The sequence below is a fragment of the Physella acuta genome, unplaced genomic scaffold (assembly GCF_028476545.2).
Source record: "Physella acuta isolate Inbredline_101_S28 unplaced genomic scaffold, ASM2847654v3 ptg000677l, whole genome shotgun sequence".
In the NCBI taxonomy this organism is placed as follows: domain Eukaryota; kingdom Metazoa; phylum Mollusca; class Gastropoda; family Physidae; genus Physella; species Physella acuta.
In genome coordinates, this window is record NW_026732196.1 from 246,126 (window position 1) to 267,915 (window position 21,790).

The following is a 21,790-nucleotide window of genomic DNA, read 5'->3' on the forward strand; positions in this document are numbered from 1 at the left end:
ATTTGAATTTTTTAGCCCATACTATTAAAAAAAAATTACCTGTATAGAACATTAAACTTAAAATTTTTAAAATGTTTTTTCTCTGTAATTTATACACAGTATTATAAAAATTTTCAGGCGACTTGTAACAAAACAAAAATAAAAATAACTTCGCATATGATTTAAAATGGTTTATTAAAGAATGAGAACAGAGTAGATATTTTTAAGGCCTATATAGAGTTATCTCTTTAGATTTTTAAAAATAATGTATTTATTTAAAGTTAAATAATGTATGAAAGTAATCCATAACTTGTATCATGGATAGCCTAAGCATTACTCGACTTCTTTTACAGCCATAGTTAATCGTGTCATATCTCTTCATTAAATGAGGCAAATTTCGCAAAGTTTGTAGGCTTCTGTTCTTTTGGTACTGGTGAAATAAAAGATATATAATTTAATTATAATTGTGCTATAGCATCAAGACATGCATGATTAAGGTTATTTAAAGTAACTACAAATTAATATTTAAAAGACTTTGTTGACCATAGATAAGTGAAACGACAAAACGAAACCATGTTGGTTTAGATGGTGTTTGTAGTGTCGACGATGATGACGATGATTTTTATGATTACGAAGTCAATGGAATAATATTAATACGACGATAGTGACTAGCAATGTGATCACGATTACATAGCTAACAATCATTATTTATAAAAAAATAAATAAAAAAATAACGGTAATAATAATGATAATAACAATAAAATGCTACTACTACTACTACTACTAATAATAACAATAATAACGGCAGTAATAATAATAACGATAACGATAATGATACCGATAGTAATAAAAAAAATAATAATAATAATGATAATAATTATAATAATATTAGTAAAGATAACGCTAGTGAATATAACAATTATATAAAGGATGTTGAATATAATAATAGTATAAACGATAATAAATATGATAATAATCCAGTAGGTTAAACTATGATGATAATTGTGATGATGATTGTGAATGTAACGACAATGAAAATTTGAAATACCCTCGCAAGCTTTTTCTGCGACCTTCTCCTTGACCTTGTCCAGGAACTTGAAGTCCAAGGCCGTGAAGACGTACCTGGGGTCACTGGCCACACTGATGAGCTCACTCAGCGTGTAGTTGCCGATGCCGATAGAGAAGATGTTGACACCCTGAAGCTGTAGGCGCTGGGCTGCTTCTACAGCTGTGGAGGTGCATGGACAGGGGATTATGAGAACACAGGGACGGTAGTGTAAGGAGGTTTGTTTCTGTACTGGTAAGGGTTAGGTTGTGCTGCCTCTACAGCTGTGGGGGTACATGTACAGGGGCTTATGAGAACACAGGGACGGCAGTGTAAGGAGATTTGTTTCTTTACTGGTAAGGGTTAGGTTGTGCTGCCTCTACAGCTCTGGAGGTGCACGGGGGGGGGGGGGGACGGTAGTGTAAAAAAGGATATTTGTTTCTGTACCAGTATATCTCGAATATGGGTTTAAGTTAATAGAACTCCACTGAGTCCACTCAGATCTGATGAGTACCTAACTCTTGTTGGAGAAAGTAAAGCCGGCTGGCCATAGTGCTGACTACTCTATCACTTCATATGTCGAGGTACAGAAACAGGTGAACTCTACTTCATTTGCCTCGGAACTTTACTAGTCGAAGATTAGTTTCCAGGACGGCTAGGATTAGGGTAATAGTGATAGCCAGGGGGAGGTTTAAGCTTAGCTATTGCGGTCTGGTTACAACTCAGAAACATTTTAAAAATAGTTTTTCTAATCGATTCTGGACCTCTATGTTGCCCATCGTTAATGAGACTGACATCTGTTAATTAATAAACATGTTTAAAAACTTTTTCTTACTCAATTCTGGGTGGGTGGATTGACCATCGGTCATGAAGATAACGATTTTTGCTGCGTCGTCTCTACCGCCTGACTCGGAGTCGAACATGTCGAGATTAGAGATGAGCTGGAAGGCCAGGTGTGTGTTGGTCGTTGACTCCAGGTAAGGCGTCAGCAGTAGGGCCTGGGGTGACGACATACACGTGACGTCATGTCATGTGGTAAATGGGTGTTTGTGGATGAGGGTAAGTTGGGTGTGTGAGTTCAAGTGTGTGTGTGTTTGAGTTCACGTGTGTGTGTGAGTTTAGGTGTGGGTGGGTATTTGAGCTCAGGTGTGTATGTGTTTGAGTTTATATGCGTGTGTGATTTTAGGTGTGGGTGGGTATTTGAGTTTAGGTGTGCGTGTTTATTGTGAGGTGAGGTGTGGGGGTGTTTTTGAGTTTAGGTGTGGGGTTGGCGTTAAGTGTCATGACGGGTAATTGTGGCTGAGTTCAGGTGTGTGTGTTTTAGTTCAGGTGTGTGTGTGTGTGTGTGAGTTTAGATGTGGGGGCTGAAAGTAAAATACTACAGTACAATTAATTAACAAGAGAAATGTTACAAAGAAGAAAAACCGTCAACATAGTAATAGTAATAATAATAATGGTCCATTTTAAAGCTAGAAAAACGATCCATATATTTTAACTATAGAGGTGGCAATGTTTTTACTGATTTAGAAATAGGATAAAATAATTTTAATTACAACAGTCAGTTTATTTTAAACAAAGTATAAATAAAGAAACTTTTTAAAAGGTATTTCTATTCTCAATTTTAAAAAAATATCCAAGTAACGTCACTAATTAGTGTATAATCCTTCCTATCTAACTCTAATAATTTACCCCAATGACGTCGTCAATTTACCTATGACCCTTCACACCAAACATTTTGTTTACCTCAGTGACATCACTGACTGACGTGTAATCCCCCAGGTCGAATCGTCTGTTGGCGACGTTACTGAAGACGACACAGGCGATGGCAGCGAGGTCTTTCCCCAGCGGGAAGTTTGAGGCCAGCTCGGCAGCAAACTGGAGCATCGTCTGGTAGTTGCCCGGGCCGATACTGCCGGAGGAGTCGAGACAGAAGATGACGTCCGCCTTGATGCGGCACGGGTGGACGGGTGCTGGGGATGGAGGTTAGTGGATGGTGGATGGTATATGGTGGATGGTGGATGGTGGATGGTATATGGTGGATGGTGGATGGTGGATGGTGGATGGAAGATGAAAGATGGAAGATGGAAGATGGTGGATGGTGGATGGAGGATGGTGGATGGTGGATGGTGGATGGTGGATGGTGGATGGTGGATGGTGGATGGTGGATGGTGGATGGAGGATGGTGGATGGTGGATGGTGGATGGTATATGGTGGATGGTGGATGGTGGATGGTGGATGGTGGATGGTGGATGGTGGATGGTTGTTACGTCCGGGTTAGCTTCGAATTCAAGAACAACACTTCGTGTATAACTTCACTCCTTTTATTTGTCTCAATGCATTCAAGCGTACCATAACAGCCCTCGTCCTAACCGCTACTAACCCGCTGACTGCCAACTAACTAACCCTGACAACCATTCACTCCAGCTTTTATACCGCATTCGACCTTGGGATAACAATACACAAACACACCGGGGTTAACAATATTCTAGGGTAAACTCAACTCACACACTCACTCTCCCCTAATTCTAGATCATTCTATCCTATTCTAGTCTAACCTACACTGACCCGTAACACTACCCCCCCCCCCCACCCAAGTATTTGTAGTACATACTACAAATACTAACTAAATCCCCAAATCCTAAGTTAACCTAGAGGGCGAAAACAAACAGAGACAAACTAGATAAATAGATAAATAAAATAATTAAAAAAAAAACAAAAAAAAAAAAAAATAATGATTCGACAGGTATACTACACCAAGAGGAGAGTAAATAAATAATGCATTTATACATCTCTTTGTACATGAATCCAAGACAAACAACCGAGTAAAAATAACCGAAAAAGAAAACAGCAAAAAAAAAAAAACAAACCAACAAATCTGTGGTTTAAATTACAATTTACATCTCAGACTCCCGATTTAAAATTTCTTGACAAAAAATCCGCTAGAAGATTATCCCTCCCCGGAATGTGTTCTATAGTAAATTTATATTCCTGTAGCAGTAAGGACCAGCGTGTCAGTCTGGCATTATTGAACCTACATTTATGAAGGTATTTTAGAGCACGCTGGTCCGTCTGCAGTACAAAGCTAGCGTTGTATAAATACAACGCTAGTTTGCCTGTGGCCCAGACAATTGCTAGGCACTCTCTTTCTATAGTAGAGTACCGAGTTTCTCTCGGTTGGAGTTTTCTGCTGATGTATTTTACTGGTCTTAGGACCCCATTTCTCATTTGCATCAAGGCTGCCCCGATACCTCGTGACGAGGCGTCGGTCCTGAGGATAAATTGCTCATTAATATTAGGTAAAATAAGAAATGGTTCTGAGTTCAAGTGTTTCTGGACCAGTCTTAAAGCACGGTTACATTCATCTGACCACACGACCTTTTCAGGTTTACCCTTTGCTAACAAGTCTGTCAGTATTGCGTTGGCCTCGCTGAATTCTGGTATAAATTTAGCATAATACCCTATAAGACCCACTAATGATCTTACCTCTTTCTTTGTGGTGGGTATTGCTACGTTTAAGATTTTGTTTACCTTGTTTCTCTCTGGTGTCAGTAGCCCCCTCCCCACTATGTGCCCTAGGAAATTAATTTTTTCAAACCCTAGCTCTAATTTGGCAGGTCTTACTGTCAGGCCCGCGTCCCTCAATCTATTGAACACCGCCTTTATTGCCATAAGGTGTTCCTCCCATGTCTCGCTGTAGATACAGATGTCATCAAAAAATGACACCACATTTTCCAAGTCTTTTAATACGACTCGCATTAATCTGGCGAATGTGGCGGGTGCCGTGCATAGGCCAAAGGGCAGGTAATTAAACTGAAATAGGCCCCAGGGTGTGACAAATGCGGTGAGTTTTTTGCTGTCATTTTGCATGGGGATCTGCCAATACCCTTTTGTGAGGTCGAGTTTAGTAAAATATTTAGCCCTATTTAATTTAGCGAACAGCTCATCTGTATCTGGGATGGGTTCCGCGTCGTAGACTGTGACTGCGTTAAGTCTCTTATAGTCTACACAGAACCGTGTCGACCCATCTTTTTTCTTAACTAGTACTACAGGTGCGCTGAAGTCGGAGTCGGACCTCTCTATTATCCCCAGTCTCTCCATTTCGTCCATCTCTTTCTTCATAAGCTCTCTTCGGGCGTATGGTATGCAGTAGGGTTTCGTCCTTATTGCTCTGGTGTTGGTCAGTTTTATTTTATGTTCTAGTAAACTTGTTTTTCCAGGTAAGTTGCTAATTACAGCTGTGTACTCTTGGATAATTTTGTCTAGATCCGTCCGCTGTGTTTTTGTCAGGGTGTCTCCTATTTTGATATCACTTAACTTAGTTTCCTCCAGTATGTCGGGAGTTTTTATTGTGTCCAATGGAATACCCGGTTCCATGTCCTCCTCATCTGTTAGTGATACTTGGTTTTCTTCTTCTTCCTCCACCACTCCTGACACTGCCGCTAACATGGGGTGTCCCTTGCTGTCGTCTGGTTTTTGTCTGTGATGGTACAGCATCATCCGATTTACATGGACCACCTTAGTGCTGTCCCCTGTTTTAATAACATAGTCCAAGTCTCCGATTTTTTTTAAGACTTCGTAAGGTCCCGCCCACCTTAGCTCAAGTTTGTTTAATAGTTGGGGCTTCAGTATCAGTACATGATCCCCCACTTTGATATCTTTGGTTGTGGCTGATCTATCGTAGTAGCTCTTTGCTTTATCTTTCTCATTTTCCGATTTGCGGGTTGCATAACTGCATGCCGTTTGCAACTGCTGCTTAAGGTCCAGCAGGTAGTCATATGCAGCTCTTGTCTTATATTCCCTTACTTCTCCTGTGAGGATATCCTTTAGGATGCTCATCGGGCCCCTCACTTTCCTGCCGAACATAAGTTCGAATGGCGGGTAACCAGTGCTTTCGTTTGGAACTTCTCTGTAGGCGAAAAGTGCTGCTGGGATGAACACGTCCCAATCGTCATCCTTGTCTATAGCTACTTTCTTTAGCATTTCCTTCAAAGTTCCATTCCATCGTTCTACCGCCCCGTTGGCCATGGCGTGATATGCCGAAGCGTGAATGATTTTAATCCCCAACATTTTAGACACGGTGCAGAAAATTTCCGACGTGAACTGGGTCCCGTTATCTGAGAGTATGACTTCCGGGAATCCCATCCTCGTGAAGATGGAGAGTAGCGCATCTTGGATCTCTGCTGCCGTTACACTTTTCAGCGGTACGGCTTCTGGCCACCGTGTGCATATGTCTACGGCTGTGAGTATGAATCTGTTCTTTTTTTTCGTTTGAGTTAGTGGCCCCACAATATCTACGGCGATTTTCTCAAACGGTTGTCCCACTACCTCAGTTCTACCCAGAGGCGCCTTGCCACCAACATTCTTTTTGCTTTTCTGGCAGACATCACAACTTTCGCAGTAACGCCTGATATCCTCCCCTGCCCCTGGCCAGCTAAATTGTGACAGAATTCTGGCTTTCGTTCTTGCTACACCCATGTGCCCCGCCATAGGTGTGTCGTGTCCTAATTTCAGGATGGTGGGCCTAAGTCCCCTTGGGATTGCTAGTCTAATCTGATCTTCTGTTTTGCTGTGTTTTATGATCTTATATAATAACCCATCTATCGTTTTACATTGTTTGCCCTTTTCCGAGAGCTTCCACCACCTAGCTAATGTTTTGTCTTCGCTCTGTTGCGTTTTAAAATCTTTCGATGTCGTTATTTGGTCTAAAATCTTATGCCCCGGCTCATTTCTCTGGTTGCCCCCTGCTCTAAGTTGTCCTCTGGTTTCTACCGCCGCTAATGTTAGCGAATCTTCCCTCGGTAATTTCGCGCCTGCTACATTCCCTATTATAAGTTCAGCGGGTGGATCATCTAAAAGGACGGCAAAGAACTCTCCCGTAAGGTATGGTGTTTCTATGTTGACTACAGCTCCTGGTACTCTTTTCTTATCTCCATCCGCGGTCTTTATGGTTATCCATTCTTTTGTCCATCTATTCCTTGGGACTAGAGCTTTTCGACAAGCTACGACTACAGAGCCCGTATCCCGTAGGACGGTCACCGTCCTCCCATCCAGTTTTCCTGCAACTATAGGAAGTGACCCTCTGTCGCTTATGAATCTCCGATTAGCTCCTATGTTCCCTACAGGGACAGCGCCCTTTACTTGACTTAGGCATTGTCCACAGTCGCCGCACTCCCCGCTGAACTCTGGTACTAGTCATATGTCTTGAATGTCCCTGAAGCCTACCCTTCTCCCTCTGTACTCATGTCCAATTTGTCTACGATTAGACCGGCACCCCGCCGCTATGTGCCCCTCAGCCCCACAGTTAAAGCATGTGATTGGGCTTCTTCTGGGACTAATATTACTACTCGGCCTAGGTTGGACCGGGCTTTGTCCTCTTCTCTCCCGTTGAAGGGTGACTTCATTTCTTGTGCCCCATTCCTCTCTAATGGGGCTCTTAGATCTAGGTCTTAGGGTTCGTTTGTCCTTGTCCTCTCTAAAGGGATTCCTAGATCCTGATGCAAGTGCCATGGGGGCAACAAATGCGTCCTCTGTCACGTCGATCGGTTTTAATTTTCTGTCTGGGTAGATGTCAAAGTAGTTGTCACAGGCATTTTCTACGTCTGCTATTGTCCTCGGGTTTTGTCTGAGGATGTGCTGTCTTATGTCTTGTCCGACTGTTCTCACTATTTTGTCTTTTAAGAGTAGGTCAAACAGTCCGTCAAATGTCTTGTCACACTTGCTAGCTTCGACCCATCTTCTCAAGTAGTGTCGTACCCTCCTAATGTAACTCCCTGCTCTGTCTTGTTCTGATGGTTGGGCGCTATTAAACTTATCACTGTATCCTTGCTCCGTCAAACCAAAGTGTTTTAGGACCTCCCTTTTCAGCTTCCCATAGTTCTCTTCTGCTCCCAATTCTGTTAACCACGATTCGCAGCCTATATCTAGCAAAACTTTCCTAAACTCGTGGCACCAAAACTTATCTTCTAAACCTATTTCTCGGGCTTCCCTTTCAAAAATGTCAACCACCACCTCCATATCTGTTTGGTCCCTACTGTTTCTCAGTCCAGTCAGCTTAATTCTTGGGGTCTGTGCCCTACCCCTGCCCTTTATGTCTTCCTCCCTGTTCCCCTTCTCCATTGCCAGTTCCAGCTCCTTCAATTTTAGTCTTTCTTCTGATTCAATTTTAGCCCTAGTTAGTGCCCTGTCTGCAGCCCTCTCGTCCCTTTCAGCCTGCTGCCTAGCCTTAGACTCCGCTACTAACAATTTAGTCTCAGCCCATTCCAACAGCTCCCTTCCCTCTAGTTTACATCTTTCCCCTAACGCTATAAAATGCTCTAGCGTTAAGCCTTCGCTAGCCATCCCACCTTATCCACTTAGGATTGGATGCCAAAATTGTAATACCCAATATAATGTTAGGCAAGGGTAATCCCCAGTTGTGAGTACCGTGCCCCAGACTAATTCAAAAACACTTACCTCAAATACAAATCTGTTGTAGTAGTCCCTTCCCCTACTTTAGCCCTTCAAAAACAATGGTAAATCCTGTAATGGCCGGGTCATGTGAAGACGAAGACCTGGATCGACAAAGACAAAAGCCCTGTGACGGTAAGGCTCTGTGCTGGTAAGGTCACAGGATGGTAGAGTCCAGTGATGGCGACTTTCTGTTCTGATAAAGTCCAAGGATGGTAGAACCCAGTGATGGCGACTTTCTGTTCTGATAAAGTCCAAGGATGGTAGAACCCAGTGATGGCGACTTTCTGTTCTGATAAAGTCCAAGGATGGTAGAACCCAGTGATGGCGACTTTCTGTTCTGATAAAGTCCAAGGATGGTAGAACCCAGTGATGGCGACTTTCTGTTCTGATAAAGTCCAAGGATGGTAGAACCCAGTGATGGCGACTTTCTGTTCTGATAAAGTCCAAAGATGGTAAAATCCCGTGATGGCGACTTCCTGTTCTGATAAAGTCCAAGGATGGTAGAACCCAGTGATGGCGACTTTCTGTTCTGGTAAGGTCTCAGGATGGTGACGTCTAGTGGTGGTGACGTCCAGTGGTAATGACGTTCTGATTGCGACTTTCTGTTCAGGTAAGGTCCCAGGATGGTATAGTCCAGTGATGATGACGTCTAGTGATGGTGACGTCTAGCGATGGTGACGTCTAGTGGTGGTGACGTCCAGTGGTAATGACGTTATGATTGCGACTTTCTGTTCAGGTAAGGTCCCAGAATGGTATAGTCCCGTGATGATGACGTCAAGTGATGGTGACGTCTAGCGATGGTGACGTCTAGTGGTGGTGACGTCCAGTGGTAATGACGTTCTGATTGCGACTTTCTGTTCGGGTAAGGTCCCAGGATGGTATAGTCCAGTGATGATGACGTCTAGTGATGGTGACGTCTAGCGATGGTGATGTCTAGTGATGGTGACTCCCAGTGGTACTGACGTTCTGATGGTCCCAGGATGGTATAGTCCAGTGATGATGACGTCTAGTGATGGTGACGTCTAGCGATGGTGACGTCTAGCGATGGTGACTCCCAGTGGTAATGACGTTCTTATGGTCCCAGAATGGTATAGTCCAGTGATGATGACGTCTAGTGATGGTGACGTCTAGTGGTGGTGACGTCCAGTGGTAATGACGTTCTGATGATTGCGCTATCTTTACTTTAATACTGGCCACCAGTTGTTACGTCCGGGTTAGCTTCGAATTCAAGAACAACACTTCGTGTATAACTTCACTCCTTTTATTTGTCTCAATGCATTCAAGCGTACCATAACAGCCCTCGTCCTAACCGCTACTAACCCGCTGACTGCCAACTAACTAACCCTGACAACCATTCACTCCAGCTTTTATACCGCATTCGACCTTGGGATAACAATACACAAACACACCGGGGTTAACAATATTCTAGGGTAAACTCAACTCACACACTCACTCTCCCCTAATTCTAGATCATTCTATCCTATTCTAGTCTAACCTACACTGACCCGTAACACTGGTGGATAGTGGATGGAAGATGAAAGATGAAAGATGGAAGATGGAAGATGGAAGTTGGTGGATGGTGGATGGTGGATGGTGGATGGTGGATGGTGGATGGAGGATGGTGGATGGTGGATGGTGGATGGAGGATGGAGGATGGTGGATGGTGGATGGTGGATGGTGGATGGTGGATGGAGGAAGGTGGAAGGTGGAAGGTGGATGGAGGATGGAGGATGGTAGATGGATGGAGGATGGCAGAGATTGGATGGTGGCGAGCTTTCAGAAATAGAGATGAAGACTTGTTTAAAGGAGTTAACGAATACCACATTCAACAAAAGGTGTTGCTAAACATGCAAGGGAAGTAACTGTTATTCACACTCGATTGTCACCAGTATTACACATTAAAAAAAAAAATACATCTATTTAAAAAAAAAAACTAAATTAAAAAAAAGTTAAATATTTAGCATACGTGGCAGCTTAACTTTGGTGTCTGAAAGAAAGTTTTCAAGATATATTAAAGATATTTTAAAGATATAGTAAAGATAAATTAAAGATATATTATTGTATAACGTATTGCAGCATATTATTAATATGAACTAGAAAATGCTGAAGCTCTAAAATTAAGCTGTTACAATTAACTGAACAATGTAAAGTAAACTTGTCAGCCGTGTAAATCGATGTGTGTAAGTCAATGTGTGTAAGTCAATGTGTGTAATGTGTGTAAGTCAATGTGTGTAATGTGTGTAAGTCAATGTGTGTAATGTGTGTAAGTCAATGTGTGTAAGTCAATGTGTGTAATGTGTGTAAGTCAATGTGTGTAATGTGTGTAAGTCAATGTGTGTAATGTGTGTAAGTCAATGTGTGTAATGTGTGTAAGTCAATGTGTGTAAGTCAATGTGTGTAAGTCGATGTGTGTAGGTCGATGTGTGTAAGTCGATGTGTGTAATTCAATGCGTGAGCAGTAGCACATAGGCCTACCTGGCATTTTCGGAATCTCTGTGGTGAGAAAAAAGTAAACAGACTAGTAAACAGTATATATATATATATATATATATATATATATATATATATATATATATATATATATATATATATATATATATATATAAATGCGTGTGTATGTAATATGTCAAAATAGAAGATACACATAAATACATGTTGACAAATAGTTGAATTAACACAACATGAATGCAAAATATTTAGTTTCCACACTAAGGCAGGAAATGTAAGAGAGAAATTAACACATTGAAAAAGTAGGATGTATTATACACAAACCTTGCTTTTCGGGAATCTCTGAAATACAACAAAATATTTTAAATTATTGTAGATATTTCGGGCTGTAGTCATAACACACACACACACACACACACACACACACACACATACACATACACACACACATGCACGCACACACACACGCACACACACAAGTTTGTTTTGATGCTAGGTTCGTTAATTTGGCTGATAATTTACCTTTACTTCTGTTTTTTGGTAGAGGGTAAGATGTTGAGGTTGGTAGGTGGTGGTGGTGAGGGGGGGGGGGGGGGCAGAGATGAGTTAATTAACCAGCGTGCTATAATAGAACAACTCAACCCATTACATTCTATTTACTCCTTACATGTAGACTATAATATCACGTGACATAACCCCACAATATGTAATCTACACAGCCCTCATTACACACAACACATTGCACACCCAACACATCAAAGTCAATAATTTACATATCAACTCACCCTTTTGGTGCAGTTCTGGAAATAAAAACATTTCTTTCAAAACTTCAGAATTCAAAATTTTGACTAATTGTTAAAATCTAAATCAACTCAGCTCATTCTGTATTTTAAAAATGTAAACAAAATCAACGCTTTAGTAAAACAATATTTTACTTTTATTTTAGTTTCTCGTTCATGCCATTTATAAAATAAAATTTACAACCATTTAAACAGTTAGAGGCTGATCTGTTTGTAAAGTGACGAAGTAAATAGTCAACTTATTCATAGCTAATTAACACCATAAACAATGTAAAGTAATTACAAATTTTTGAAAATAATTACCTTCTTCGCACTCTGACACAACTGAAAAACAGAAAAAAATGTTTCAAATTATTATTTTGTTATATTCTATTACTGTGTTTATTTTAACGGACAGATTTAATATTTAGCTATATTGTTTATAATACCGCGTTATTTCAAAGTCCGAATTACAAAATTGTGTCTGTATTATAGAACGAACTGTACTGCTTTCCCAAGTCTAATGAAACCTCCATGTCCTAAGAATGAAACACCCCCACCTCACTGGAATCAAACGCCCACCTTCAACCATTACGGTTGAAATAAACTAACTCCCCCCCACCTCTTAACAATAAAATCTCCACCCAAATCAAATTAAAACATCCCCCCCCCATCTCTCAACAATAAAACAACTCCCTCCATCTCTCAACAATAAAACAACACCCCCCATTACTCAACAATAAAACAACTCCCTCCATCTCTCAACAATAAAACAACTCCCCCCATTATTCAACAATAAAACAACTCCCTCCGCCTCTCAACAATAAAACAACTCCCTCCATCTCTCAACAATAAAACAACTCCCCCCATTATTCAACAATAAAACAACTCCCTCCGCCTCTCAACAATAAAACAACTCCCCCCATTATTCAACAATAAAACAACTCCCTCCGCCTCTCAACAATAAAACAACTCCCTCCATCTCTCAACAATAAAACAACTCCCCCCATTATTCAACAATAAAACAACTCCCTCCGCCTCTCAACAATAAAACAACTCCCTCCGCCTCTCAACAATAAAACAACTCCCTCCGCCTCTCAACAATAAAACAACTCCCCCGCCTCTCAACATTAAAACACCCCCCCCCAACCACGCAATAATGAAAGCAAACGTCACTCACTGTAGTAGATCTGGTGTGAGATGGCCCACCTGATGCTGGCCAGCTCATCAAAGCCCGTGACCCAGAACACATCGGAGCTGCTACTGGCCACTGACCGGAGAAACGTCATCTCCACATCCCCCACCCCAATAGCCAACACGATGACACCAAAGTTTTTCACCAGCAGCGCCGCCTTGCGAGCTGGAAGAAACACGAAGAATCCACATTTCAAACGGGCAAGACAATCGTTTAACAAATTTACTTTAAAATTTGTATAAAACTATATTGTATCCACACACGCTTACTTAATGAATCTTTATCCGTTTTTTCGTCGGTCAAGAAAACGACGACTCGCTTAGCGTTCAGACGACCGCCAGACTGGATCGTAAACACACTCAGCAGATTGTTGAACGCGACGTAACTGTTGGCACGTCCACCGAGGTAGGGGGCGTTCAGGATAGTCTGGAATTACAGGAGTTTATAATCAATGGGGCTAGAAAACTGTACTTTTTTGTCAATTTATAACGCCACGTGTATTATGCAAGTTAACTGAATACATTGACTTAGTGGCGTAACTTGGATGAAGTAGATGGTAGCATAAAAGGTTATATATATATATATATATATATATATATATATATATATATATATATATATATATATATATATATGGGTGTGTGTGTATATAATATTAGAAAAACAATAGTCCTTCACAAAGGAAAATGGGTATGGATCGGCCACAGGCTAAAGAAACACACTGGCAGCAGATCCAGTCAGACATTGGAGTGAAACCCCAAGGGATCGACCTAGGAAGATATGGCTACGTAGAGTGCTGGAGGAAGCTGAAAGGGTAGGAAGGATTTGGGAACATCAGATTAGAGTGGCATGAGACTGTGGGTAGTGGAAAGTTTTGACGGAGACAGTATGTTCTACAAGGCAAGAAGAGGAACAATAATGACATGATATATAAGTACGTTTATTGCTTATATGAACAAGTGCGACATAATAAAAAAAAAATATGATGATTCGGTCGTTAGAGTCAAGGAGCATTAATAAGCCACTAATTTATATTAGTATTTCTAAGAGATAAAATATAATACAATGTAGGTGTTTTACTTTGGAGTAATGCAGAGCTGACTGAAAGATATATTCTAATTGTAGCGTAATGAATCAGCCTGCCTGCTTATCCTATCTGTAAGTGCACGTGAGCGTCACACACACCATACCTTGACGATTGAATCCTTGGTTCCCAGAGTTTTCAGGTCAAACAGCTTCTGCGCCCTGTCGCTGTAGAGCAGCGCCCCCACCCTAGCGCCCCTGTCCCCCACACTGAAGGGCTTGACCAGGCCGGAGAAGAACTCGAGCACCTTCCTGTGGTTGCTGCTGCCCACACTAGTGCCGGACTCCATCAGGAAGAACAGGTCCACCATGGACGAGTACGATTCTTCAAGTACAAGACAAGTGGCGTCAATCAGAGACAACTTATAGGTGCTCGTGCACCAAAATAAAAAAAAAATAAGCCTATCCCCTACATGTAAAACTTATCAGTTATACATCGAGAGATTTTATTCTCTAGATTTTATCAATATTTACATATAAATTAGGAAGGTTTGGTCCATAACTTAGATTACATACATTAGTTTAAGCACTCGTGTTATTAAGGTCCATTCAATGGCGGAACTTGAAAAAATGCCCCCTCCCCCGCTTTTTTGAGAGGCCATATATATATATATATATATATATATATATATATATATATATATATATATATATATATATATATATATAACATTTAAATTTTCAGATTTAAAAAGAAATAAAATTGAAATTAGACGTTTTGTATTATGTATCAGTAAACCAACTTCAATGAATGAAACTACATGCAAGAAAGAGTATTACTTTTGTAAATTTGTACTAGTCCTCACAAGCCGATGATGAAAACTATAATACTAATGGCAAAATTGCAAGGTAAACTAACGCTGTAAATTACATGTCTGAGAAATCTAAATAAGACAGATTTTTAAAAACAATATTCTTTTTTAAAAGAACGTTAAATCCGAAACAAGCTGTTCTCCTATAAGTAAGGGTCCCCAAATCGTTAAAATTGTTGGTGTAGGTGTCAAGATTGTTTAAAGATAGACACAGTTACAAAACGTTTGGGAACCGCCGTATTTATCCTAGACTTACCTTCGTTAGCAAGAGTTTCTATGAACGAAACAAGAAGAAAAAGTTAGATACAATTTCCAACGAACGCAACGATAACACATACATAACAACTAACACTAAACCACCAATAAAGTTTAATAAGGGTTAAATACTATGTTAATATTAAATGATGTATAGTCGTGTAAATATTGAAGAAAATTAGGCCTCACCTGGCGTAATAATCACTGGGGAAAAAAAGGAAAATAAATTGATTAATTAGTATTTAATTTTAATAGTATTTAATTTTAATGTTGTAACAATATAATGTAATGATAATTTTTAAAGTTTCAACATTACTCGAAAAAAAACTCATGCAAATTCTTTCTGTCGAGTTTCTTGCAACAAACATTGTTCCGCTTCGCCTTATAACTCACCTAAAAATCTCTTTCCTCTTACTCAAACAACAAACTTTGTTATGCTTAACCTTGCCATCCCATCAGAAGGTCATCCCCTCCCCGATAGTCAAACAACAAAACTTTGTGATGCTTAACCTTGCTATCCCATCAGAAGGTCAACCCTACCTCGATATTCTAACAACAAACCTTGCTACACTTTATCTTGAGACCCACTCGGCAAGACCCACCCAACCCCACCCCCACCCTGAACCTTCTTGTAATAAGCTTAAACACCTTTTGATACATGAGACAAACCCGTCGCACCCCACCCCTCAGTGTTTAGTTGATGCTACACGTACATCTGACCGTGCGCTCGATTATTTTTGACAATGATTGTTGACAGGGCCCACACCTACCTTTGACCGTACGCTCGATAATTTTGACAATGATTGCTGACAGGGCCCACACCTACCTTTGACCGTACGCTCGATTATTTTGACAATGATTGTAGACAGGGCCCACACCTACCTTTGACCGTACGCTCGATTATTTTGACAATGATTGTAGACAGGGCCCACACCTACCTTTGACCGTACGCTCGATTATTTTGACAATGATGGTTAACAGTTCGCCGAAAGACGAGACGCTGTAGAAATCACTCGGGCTTGTAGAGAGTCCTGCAAACTCCTTGCTGCCTTCACCCCCTACTGAGATAGCTATGATGGTGATACCTCGGCTCTTTAGGCGTTTGGCTGCAGACAGAGCTGAAATAAGGAAAATATTGACAGGAGCACTTGTTTTAGAAACTTAGGCATACTTTTGTGTTTTGACGATGTAGGAGAATTTTCTTTGGTAACAATTTAAATTCGGATTTCGTCATCATATCGTTGGGGCATTTTTTGTTGTTGTTGGTCATTTAAATTTAAACCGACAATAGCAATTGTTTAATTTAAGAGCGGCTTCGTCGGCGGAAGATCGCACTACTGCTCACTAGAACGGTTAGAATTTCATTACTTCAGTATAGCCCACCCAGCTCATGAGAACCCGACTTAATGTGGTAAGAGTAAGGGGGGTTTGTCAAGCTGTTGACTATAGAGCCATTTTTAATGCCGAATCAGATAAACTCTTCTTCTTCTGCACTATTACCTCATAACCCTTTTTTGTTAAAAATGAATTAAAGATTTTGAATAATATAATCATGGGTAATTTTAACAACAAAAACAACAACAACAACAACAACAAAAACAACAATAAAAAAAACTGCAGGGCACTAACTCTCTTCTTTTTCTGAAGATTTGCCTCCACCAATCAAAATGAGAATATCCGGGGCGTCAGAGCGACCTCCAGCCTCGATCCCGAATATTTCGCTCTCTATAACCAGATCGAGGGCACGGTGTGTGTTGACGTCTGGGCTGAAATTTATTCTTTGGGATAGGTAGATCTCCTGTGGATACAAAATATTTTTATAGATCTCCTGTGGATACAAAATACTTTTTATAGATCTCCTGTGGATACAAAATACTTTTTATAGATCTCCTGTTGATACAAAATACTTTTTATAGATCTCCTGTTGATACAAAATACTTTTTATAGATCTCCTGTTGATACAAAATACTTTTTATAGATCTCCTGTGGATACAAAATACTTTTTATAGATCTCCTGTGGATACAAAATACTTTTTATAGATCTCCTGTTGATACAAAATACTTTTTATAGATCTCCTGTTGATACAAAATACTTTTTATAGATCTCCTGTTGATACAAAATACTTTTTATAGATCTCCTGTTGATACAAAATACTTTTTATAGATCTCCTGTTGATACAAAATACTTTTTATAGATCTCCTGTTGATACAAAATACTTTTTATAGATCTCCTGTTGATACAAAATACTTTTTATAGATCTCCTGTTGATACAAAATACTTTTTATAGATCTCCTGTTGATACAAAATACTTTTTATAGATCTCCTGTTGATACAAAATACTTTTTATAGATCTCCTGTTGATACAAAATACTTTTTATAGATCTCCTGTGGATACAAAATACTTTTTATAGATCTCCTGTTGATACAAAATACTTTTTATAGATCTCCTGTGGATACAAAATACTTTTTATAGATCTCCTGTTGATACAAAATACTTTTTATAGATCTCCTGTGGATACAAAATATTTTACAGATCTCCTGTGGATACAAAATACTTTTTATAGATCTCCTGTTGATACAAAATACTTTTTATAGATCTCCTGTTGATACAAAATACTTTTTATAGATCTCCTGTTGATACAAAATACTTTTTATAGATCTCCTGTTGATACAAAATACTTTTTATAGATCTCCTGTTGATACAAAATACTTTTTATAGATCTCCTGTTGATACAAAATACTTTTTACAGATCTCCTGTGGATACAACAATATTTTTATAGATCTCCTGTTGAAACAAAATACTTTTTATAGGTCTCCTGTGGATACCAAAATATTTTTATAGATTTCCTGTGGATACAAAATATTTTTATAGATTTCCTGTGGATACCAAAATATTTTTATAGGTCTCCTGTGGATACAAAATATTTTTATAGATTTCTTGTGGATACAACACTATTTTTTATAGATCTCCTGTTGATACAAAATACTTTTTATAGATCTCCTGTTGATACAAAATACTTTTTATAGATCTCCTGTGGATACAAAATACTTTTTATAGATCTCCTGTGGATACAAAATATTTTACAGATCTCCTGTGGATACAAAATACTTTTTATAGATCTCCTGTTGATACAAAATACTTTTTATAGATCTCCTGTTGATACAAAATATTTTTATAGATCTCCTGTGGATACAAAATATTTTACATATCTCCTGTGGATACAAAATACTTTTTATAGATCTCCTGTTGATACAAAATACTTTTTATAGATCTCCTGTTGATACAAAATACTTTTTATAGATCTCCTGTTGATACAAAATACTTTTTATAGATCTCCTGTTGATACAAAATACTTTTTACAGATCTCCTGTGGATACAACAATATTTTTATAGATCTCCTGTGGATACCAAAATATTTTTATAGATTTCCTGTGGATACAAAATATTTTTATAGATTTCCTGTGGATACCAAAATATTTTTATAGGTCTCCTGTGGATACAAAATATTTTTATAGATTTCTTGTGGATACAACACTATTTTTTATAGATCTCCTGTGGATACAACAGTATTTTTTATAGATTTCCTGTGGATACCAAAATGTTTTTGATAGATATCTTGTGGATACAAAATATTTTTATAGATCTCCTGTGGATACAAAATATTTTTATAGATCTCCTGTGGATACCAAAATGTTTTTGATAGATATCTTGTGGATACAAAATATTTTTATAGATCTCCTGTGGATACCAAAATGTTTTTGATAGATATCTTGTGGATACAAAATATTTTTACAGATCTCCTGTGGATACAAAATATTTTTATAGATCTCCTGTGGATACCAAAATGTTTTTGATAGATATCTTGTGGATACAAAATATTTTTATAGATCTCCTGTGGATACCAAAATGTTTTTGATAGATATCTTGTGGATACAAAATATTTTTATAGATCTCCTGTGGATACCAAAATGTTTTTGATAGATATCTTGTGGATACAAAATATTTTTATAGATCTCCTGTGGATACAAAATATTTTTATAGATCTCCTGTGGATACCAAATAATTTTTTTACATCTACTGTGGATACCAAAATAAGATTTTTATAGACATTTATAAATTGTGTATTTATCAATAGCAAATTTCTAAACAATACATTTATTTACAATTTATTATATAGCATTATACAGACTTTGTGGATAAGAAATCACCTGAAAAATGCTTTATAAAAACAAAAAATATTTATAAGCAATCAGACTTTTAAATATCTTTATCAGGAAACATATTTTTACAATGCTGCCATCAATAATTTAAACACTTTATAAAACTTCCATCAACATGTATGGTACAGTAGCTCTATGTAGCAGAAATATAAAGATTTTCTAAAGCTACCATCTAGAAGATAAAAACCCTATTAGGCTATCGTCAAGACGATGTCAAGCCACCACTAAGTAGATACACTTTCTAAAGCTACCATCTAGAACAGGGGTCTCCAAACTACGGTCCGCGGCCCTGATGCGGCCCGCGAAGTCCTCTCATCCGGCCCGCGGAGATCTTTTTGTCTAAGGAAAAATCGTTTGTTGGTGATGGCTGAAGAACTTTGCGCAGAAAAAAAAATCAAAGAACTGCCTGGAAGAAACTGACTCCTGAAGTGAAATTCGATAGTTAATGCGGCCCTCGGTTTGAAAAGTTTGGAGACCCCTGCTCTAGAAGATAGAGACTTTGAAACACTTCCATCAAGAAGATACTGATATCACTAATTACCTTTGCAATGTCTTTGTTGTTGTTGAATTTCGACAGACCGCAAATTTTTCTGGATTCGTCTCCAAACAAAATAGCACCGAACCTTGCAGATTTCTCTCCTACGGTGAAGTATTTGATGAACTCGACCACAAAGTTGCGGGTCTGTCGGTAGCTGTTCTCGTCTACTCCATCAGAGCCGTCGATAACAAACACAATGTCGCCGTTGATATTTCGTTTTTCTTTCATTAAGGCTTGCATTTCTTTGCTGAAGAAAGCTGGGTTAAAATAGACTAAAACTGAGCATTATGATGGGAGGTTTAGAACTAGCAAGGAATATTAATTGACTGATGGTATGCAGTAACATAAAGGATATTAAAAATTTTCAGCAATATAATATATATTATATTTTCAGTAATTTAATGGCATTAACATCTAGTTGGGAATTTTGAGAACTAATACTTAATGGAAGACTTTCGAAGTGAATGATTAATACACTTTTATTATCTAGACAACTAAACATGCCTTAAACATACATTTTGTTAATCAATTCTTAATATTTTCAGTAATTTTCTGAGATAATTAGTTTTGAACTTATGGCTTGTATTTTTTTATTAAAGTGACTAAAACTTTCGAACTGGCGCAATATGCTATTCATGGGGTTGTTAATAGTTAATAGAAGATTAAAAAACCGAGCAAAATCAGAACATGCATTGTAACCAGAAATCAAAACTCACAATATTCCAGTGTTTTTTTGTTCCAGAACTTTTCGAATTCTTCAAGCTCGTTGACGTCTTGTGTGGGCATGGACAGGGAAAAGGAAACATGAGATTGTAAGCTGGGCTTAAACTGAAATTTCTACACAGACAAAAATCTGGAATTTCTACACAGATACAAATCAATTAGCTATACGAGATCTACACCAATATGCATAATTAGCTGGCAATTTCTTTGTAAACAAAATGTTGTTAGGAAGTCACGTTCATACAAGGAGATCACTAAAACAAGCAAAATTATGTTAGTAAAAAGAAACATATAGCTGGTTAATAAAAAAACAACAACAGTACTGCGAGAAAGACGGTTTTTGTTGTCAAACATTTAGTAAACTTTAAAATATTTTATTCTTTATTATCTAGGGTAACTTAATTGTAAATAAGTTGCTACTATAGTAAGTTAAGTTCTTATATAGACTTTAATAGTTCAAAAGCTCATGCACACTTAAACTGTAAAGTTTATTTAAACATACCACCATCATTTCCATTGCCTTGTTCTGTAGATTAAGACATGTGTAAAAACTACAAAGTATACATATATGAATAACCATATATATATATATATATATATATATATATATATATATATATATATATATATATATATATATATATATATATATATATATATATATATATATATATATATAAATAAATAAATAAATAAATAAATAAATAAATAAATAAATAAATAAATAAATAAATAAATAAATAAATAAATAAATAAATAAATAAATAAATAAATAAATAAATAAATAAATAAATAAATAAATAAATAAATAAATAAATAAATAAATAAATAAATAAATAAATAAATAAATAAATAAATAAATAAATAAATAAATAAATAAATAAATATATATATATATATATATATATATATATATATATATAAATAAATAAATAAATAAATAAATAAATATATATATATATATATATATATATATATATATATATATATATATATATATATATATATATATATATATATATATATATATATATATAAAGCACATTAAGGAATTTTAAATAGCAGGTACTCACTAGCTGGGCAGCAATCTGTAAATAACAACAGAAAGTATTAGCAATAATAATCATAATGCCATCAAATTATAACCATAAAACATTCTTTCCAGAATAGAATAGCTAGAATAGTGAATGACAACAATATAAGATTATACAAATAATGCTAGAATACTCGCCAGATTTTTATACTATGGCACTAAACTGTT

General features: G+C 37.7%; 1 protein-coding gene across 1 annotated transcript; it reads right to left on the minus strand.

Moving 5' to 3' along the window:
* Window positions 1–175: 175 nt before the first annotated feature.
* On the minus strand, window positions 176–21,613 carry LOC131949181 (collagen alpha-6(VI) chain). Its single transcript, XM_059310969.1, has 19 exons — window positions 21,603–21,613; window positions 21,032–21,055; window positions 20,523–20,579; window positions 19,810–20,063; window positions 16,675–16,843; window positions 15,984–16,163; window positions 15,047–15,064; window positions 14,086–14,303; window positions 13,165–13,321; window positions 12,881–13,060; window positions 12,025–12,045; window positions 11,707–11,721; window positions 11,246–11,263; window positions 10,949–10,966; window positions 10,440–10,460; window positions 2,768–2,994; window positions 1,860–2,022; window positions 1,028–1,207; window positions 176–409 (listed from the first exon to the last, which is right to left on the minus strand). Exons 4-19 carry the CDS (start codon window positions 20,044–20,046, stop codon window positions 348–350), a joined length of 1,884 nt encoding a protein of 627 aa, XP_059166952.1. The 5' UTR covers window positions 20,047–20,063; window positions 20,523–20,579; window positions 21,032–21,055; window positions 21,603–21,613; the 3' UTR covers window positions 176–347.
* Between the last annotated feature and the right edge of the window lie 177 nt (window positions 21,614–21,790).

Bases quoted from the DNA above. Each gene is read 5' to 3' on its own strand.
- LOC131949181 (XM_059310969.1), bottom strand. From the start codon at position 20,046: ATGCAAGCCTTAATGAAAGAAAAACGAAATATCAACGGCGACATTGTG. The intron at 12,046-12,880 runs GTGAGTGACGTT...TCTGTTTTTCAG, and splicing joins CTCACACCAGATCTACTACA to TTGTGTCAGAGTGCGAAGAA. The intron at 2,023-2,767 runs GTAAACAAAATG...TCGTCACCCCAG, and splicing joins CAGTCAGTGATGTCACTGAG to GCCCTACTGCTGACGCCTTA.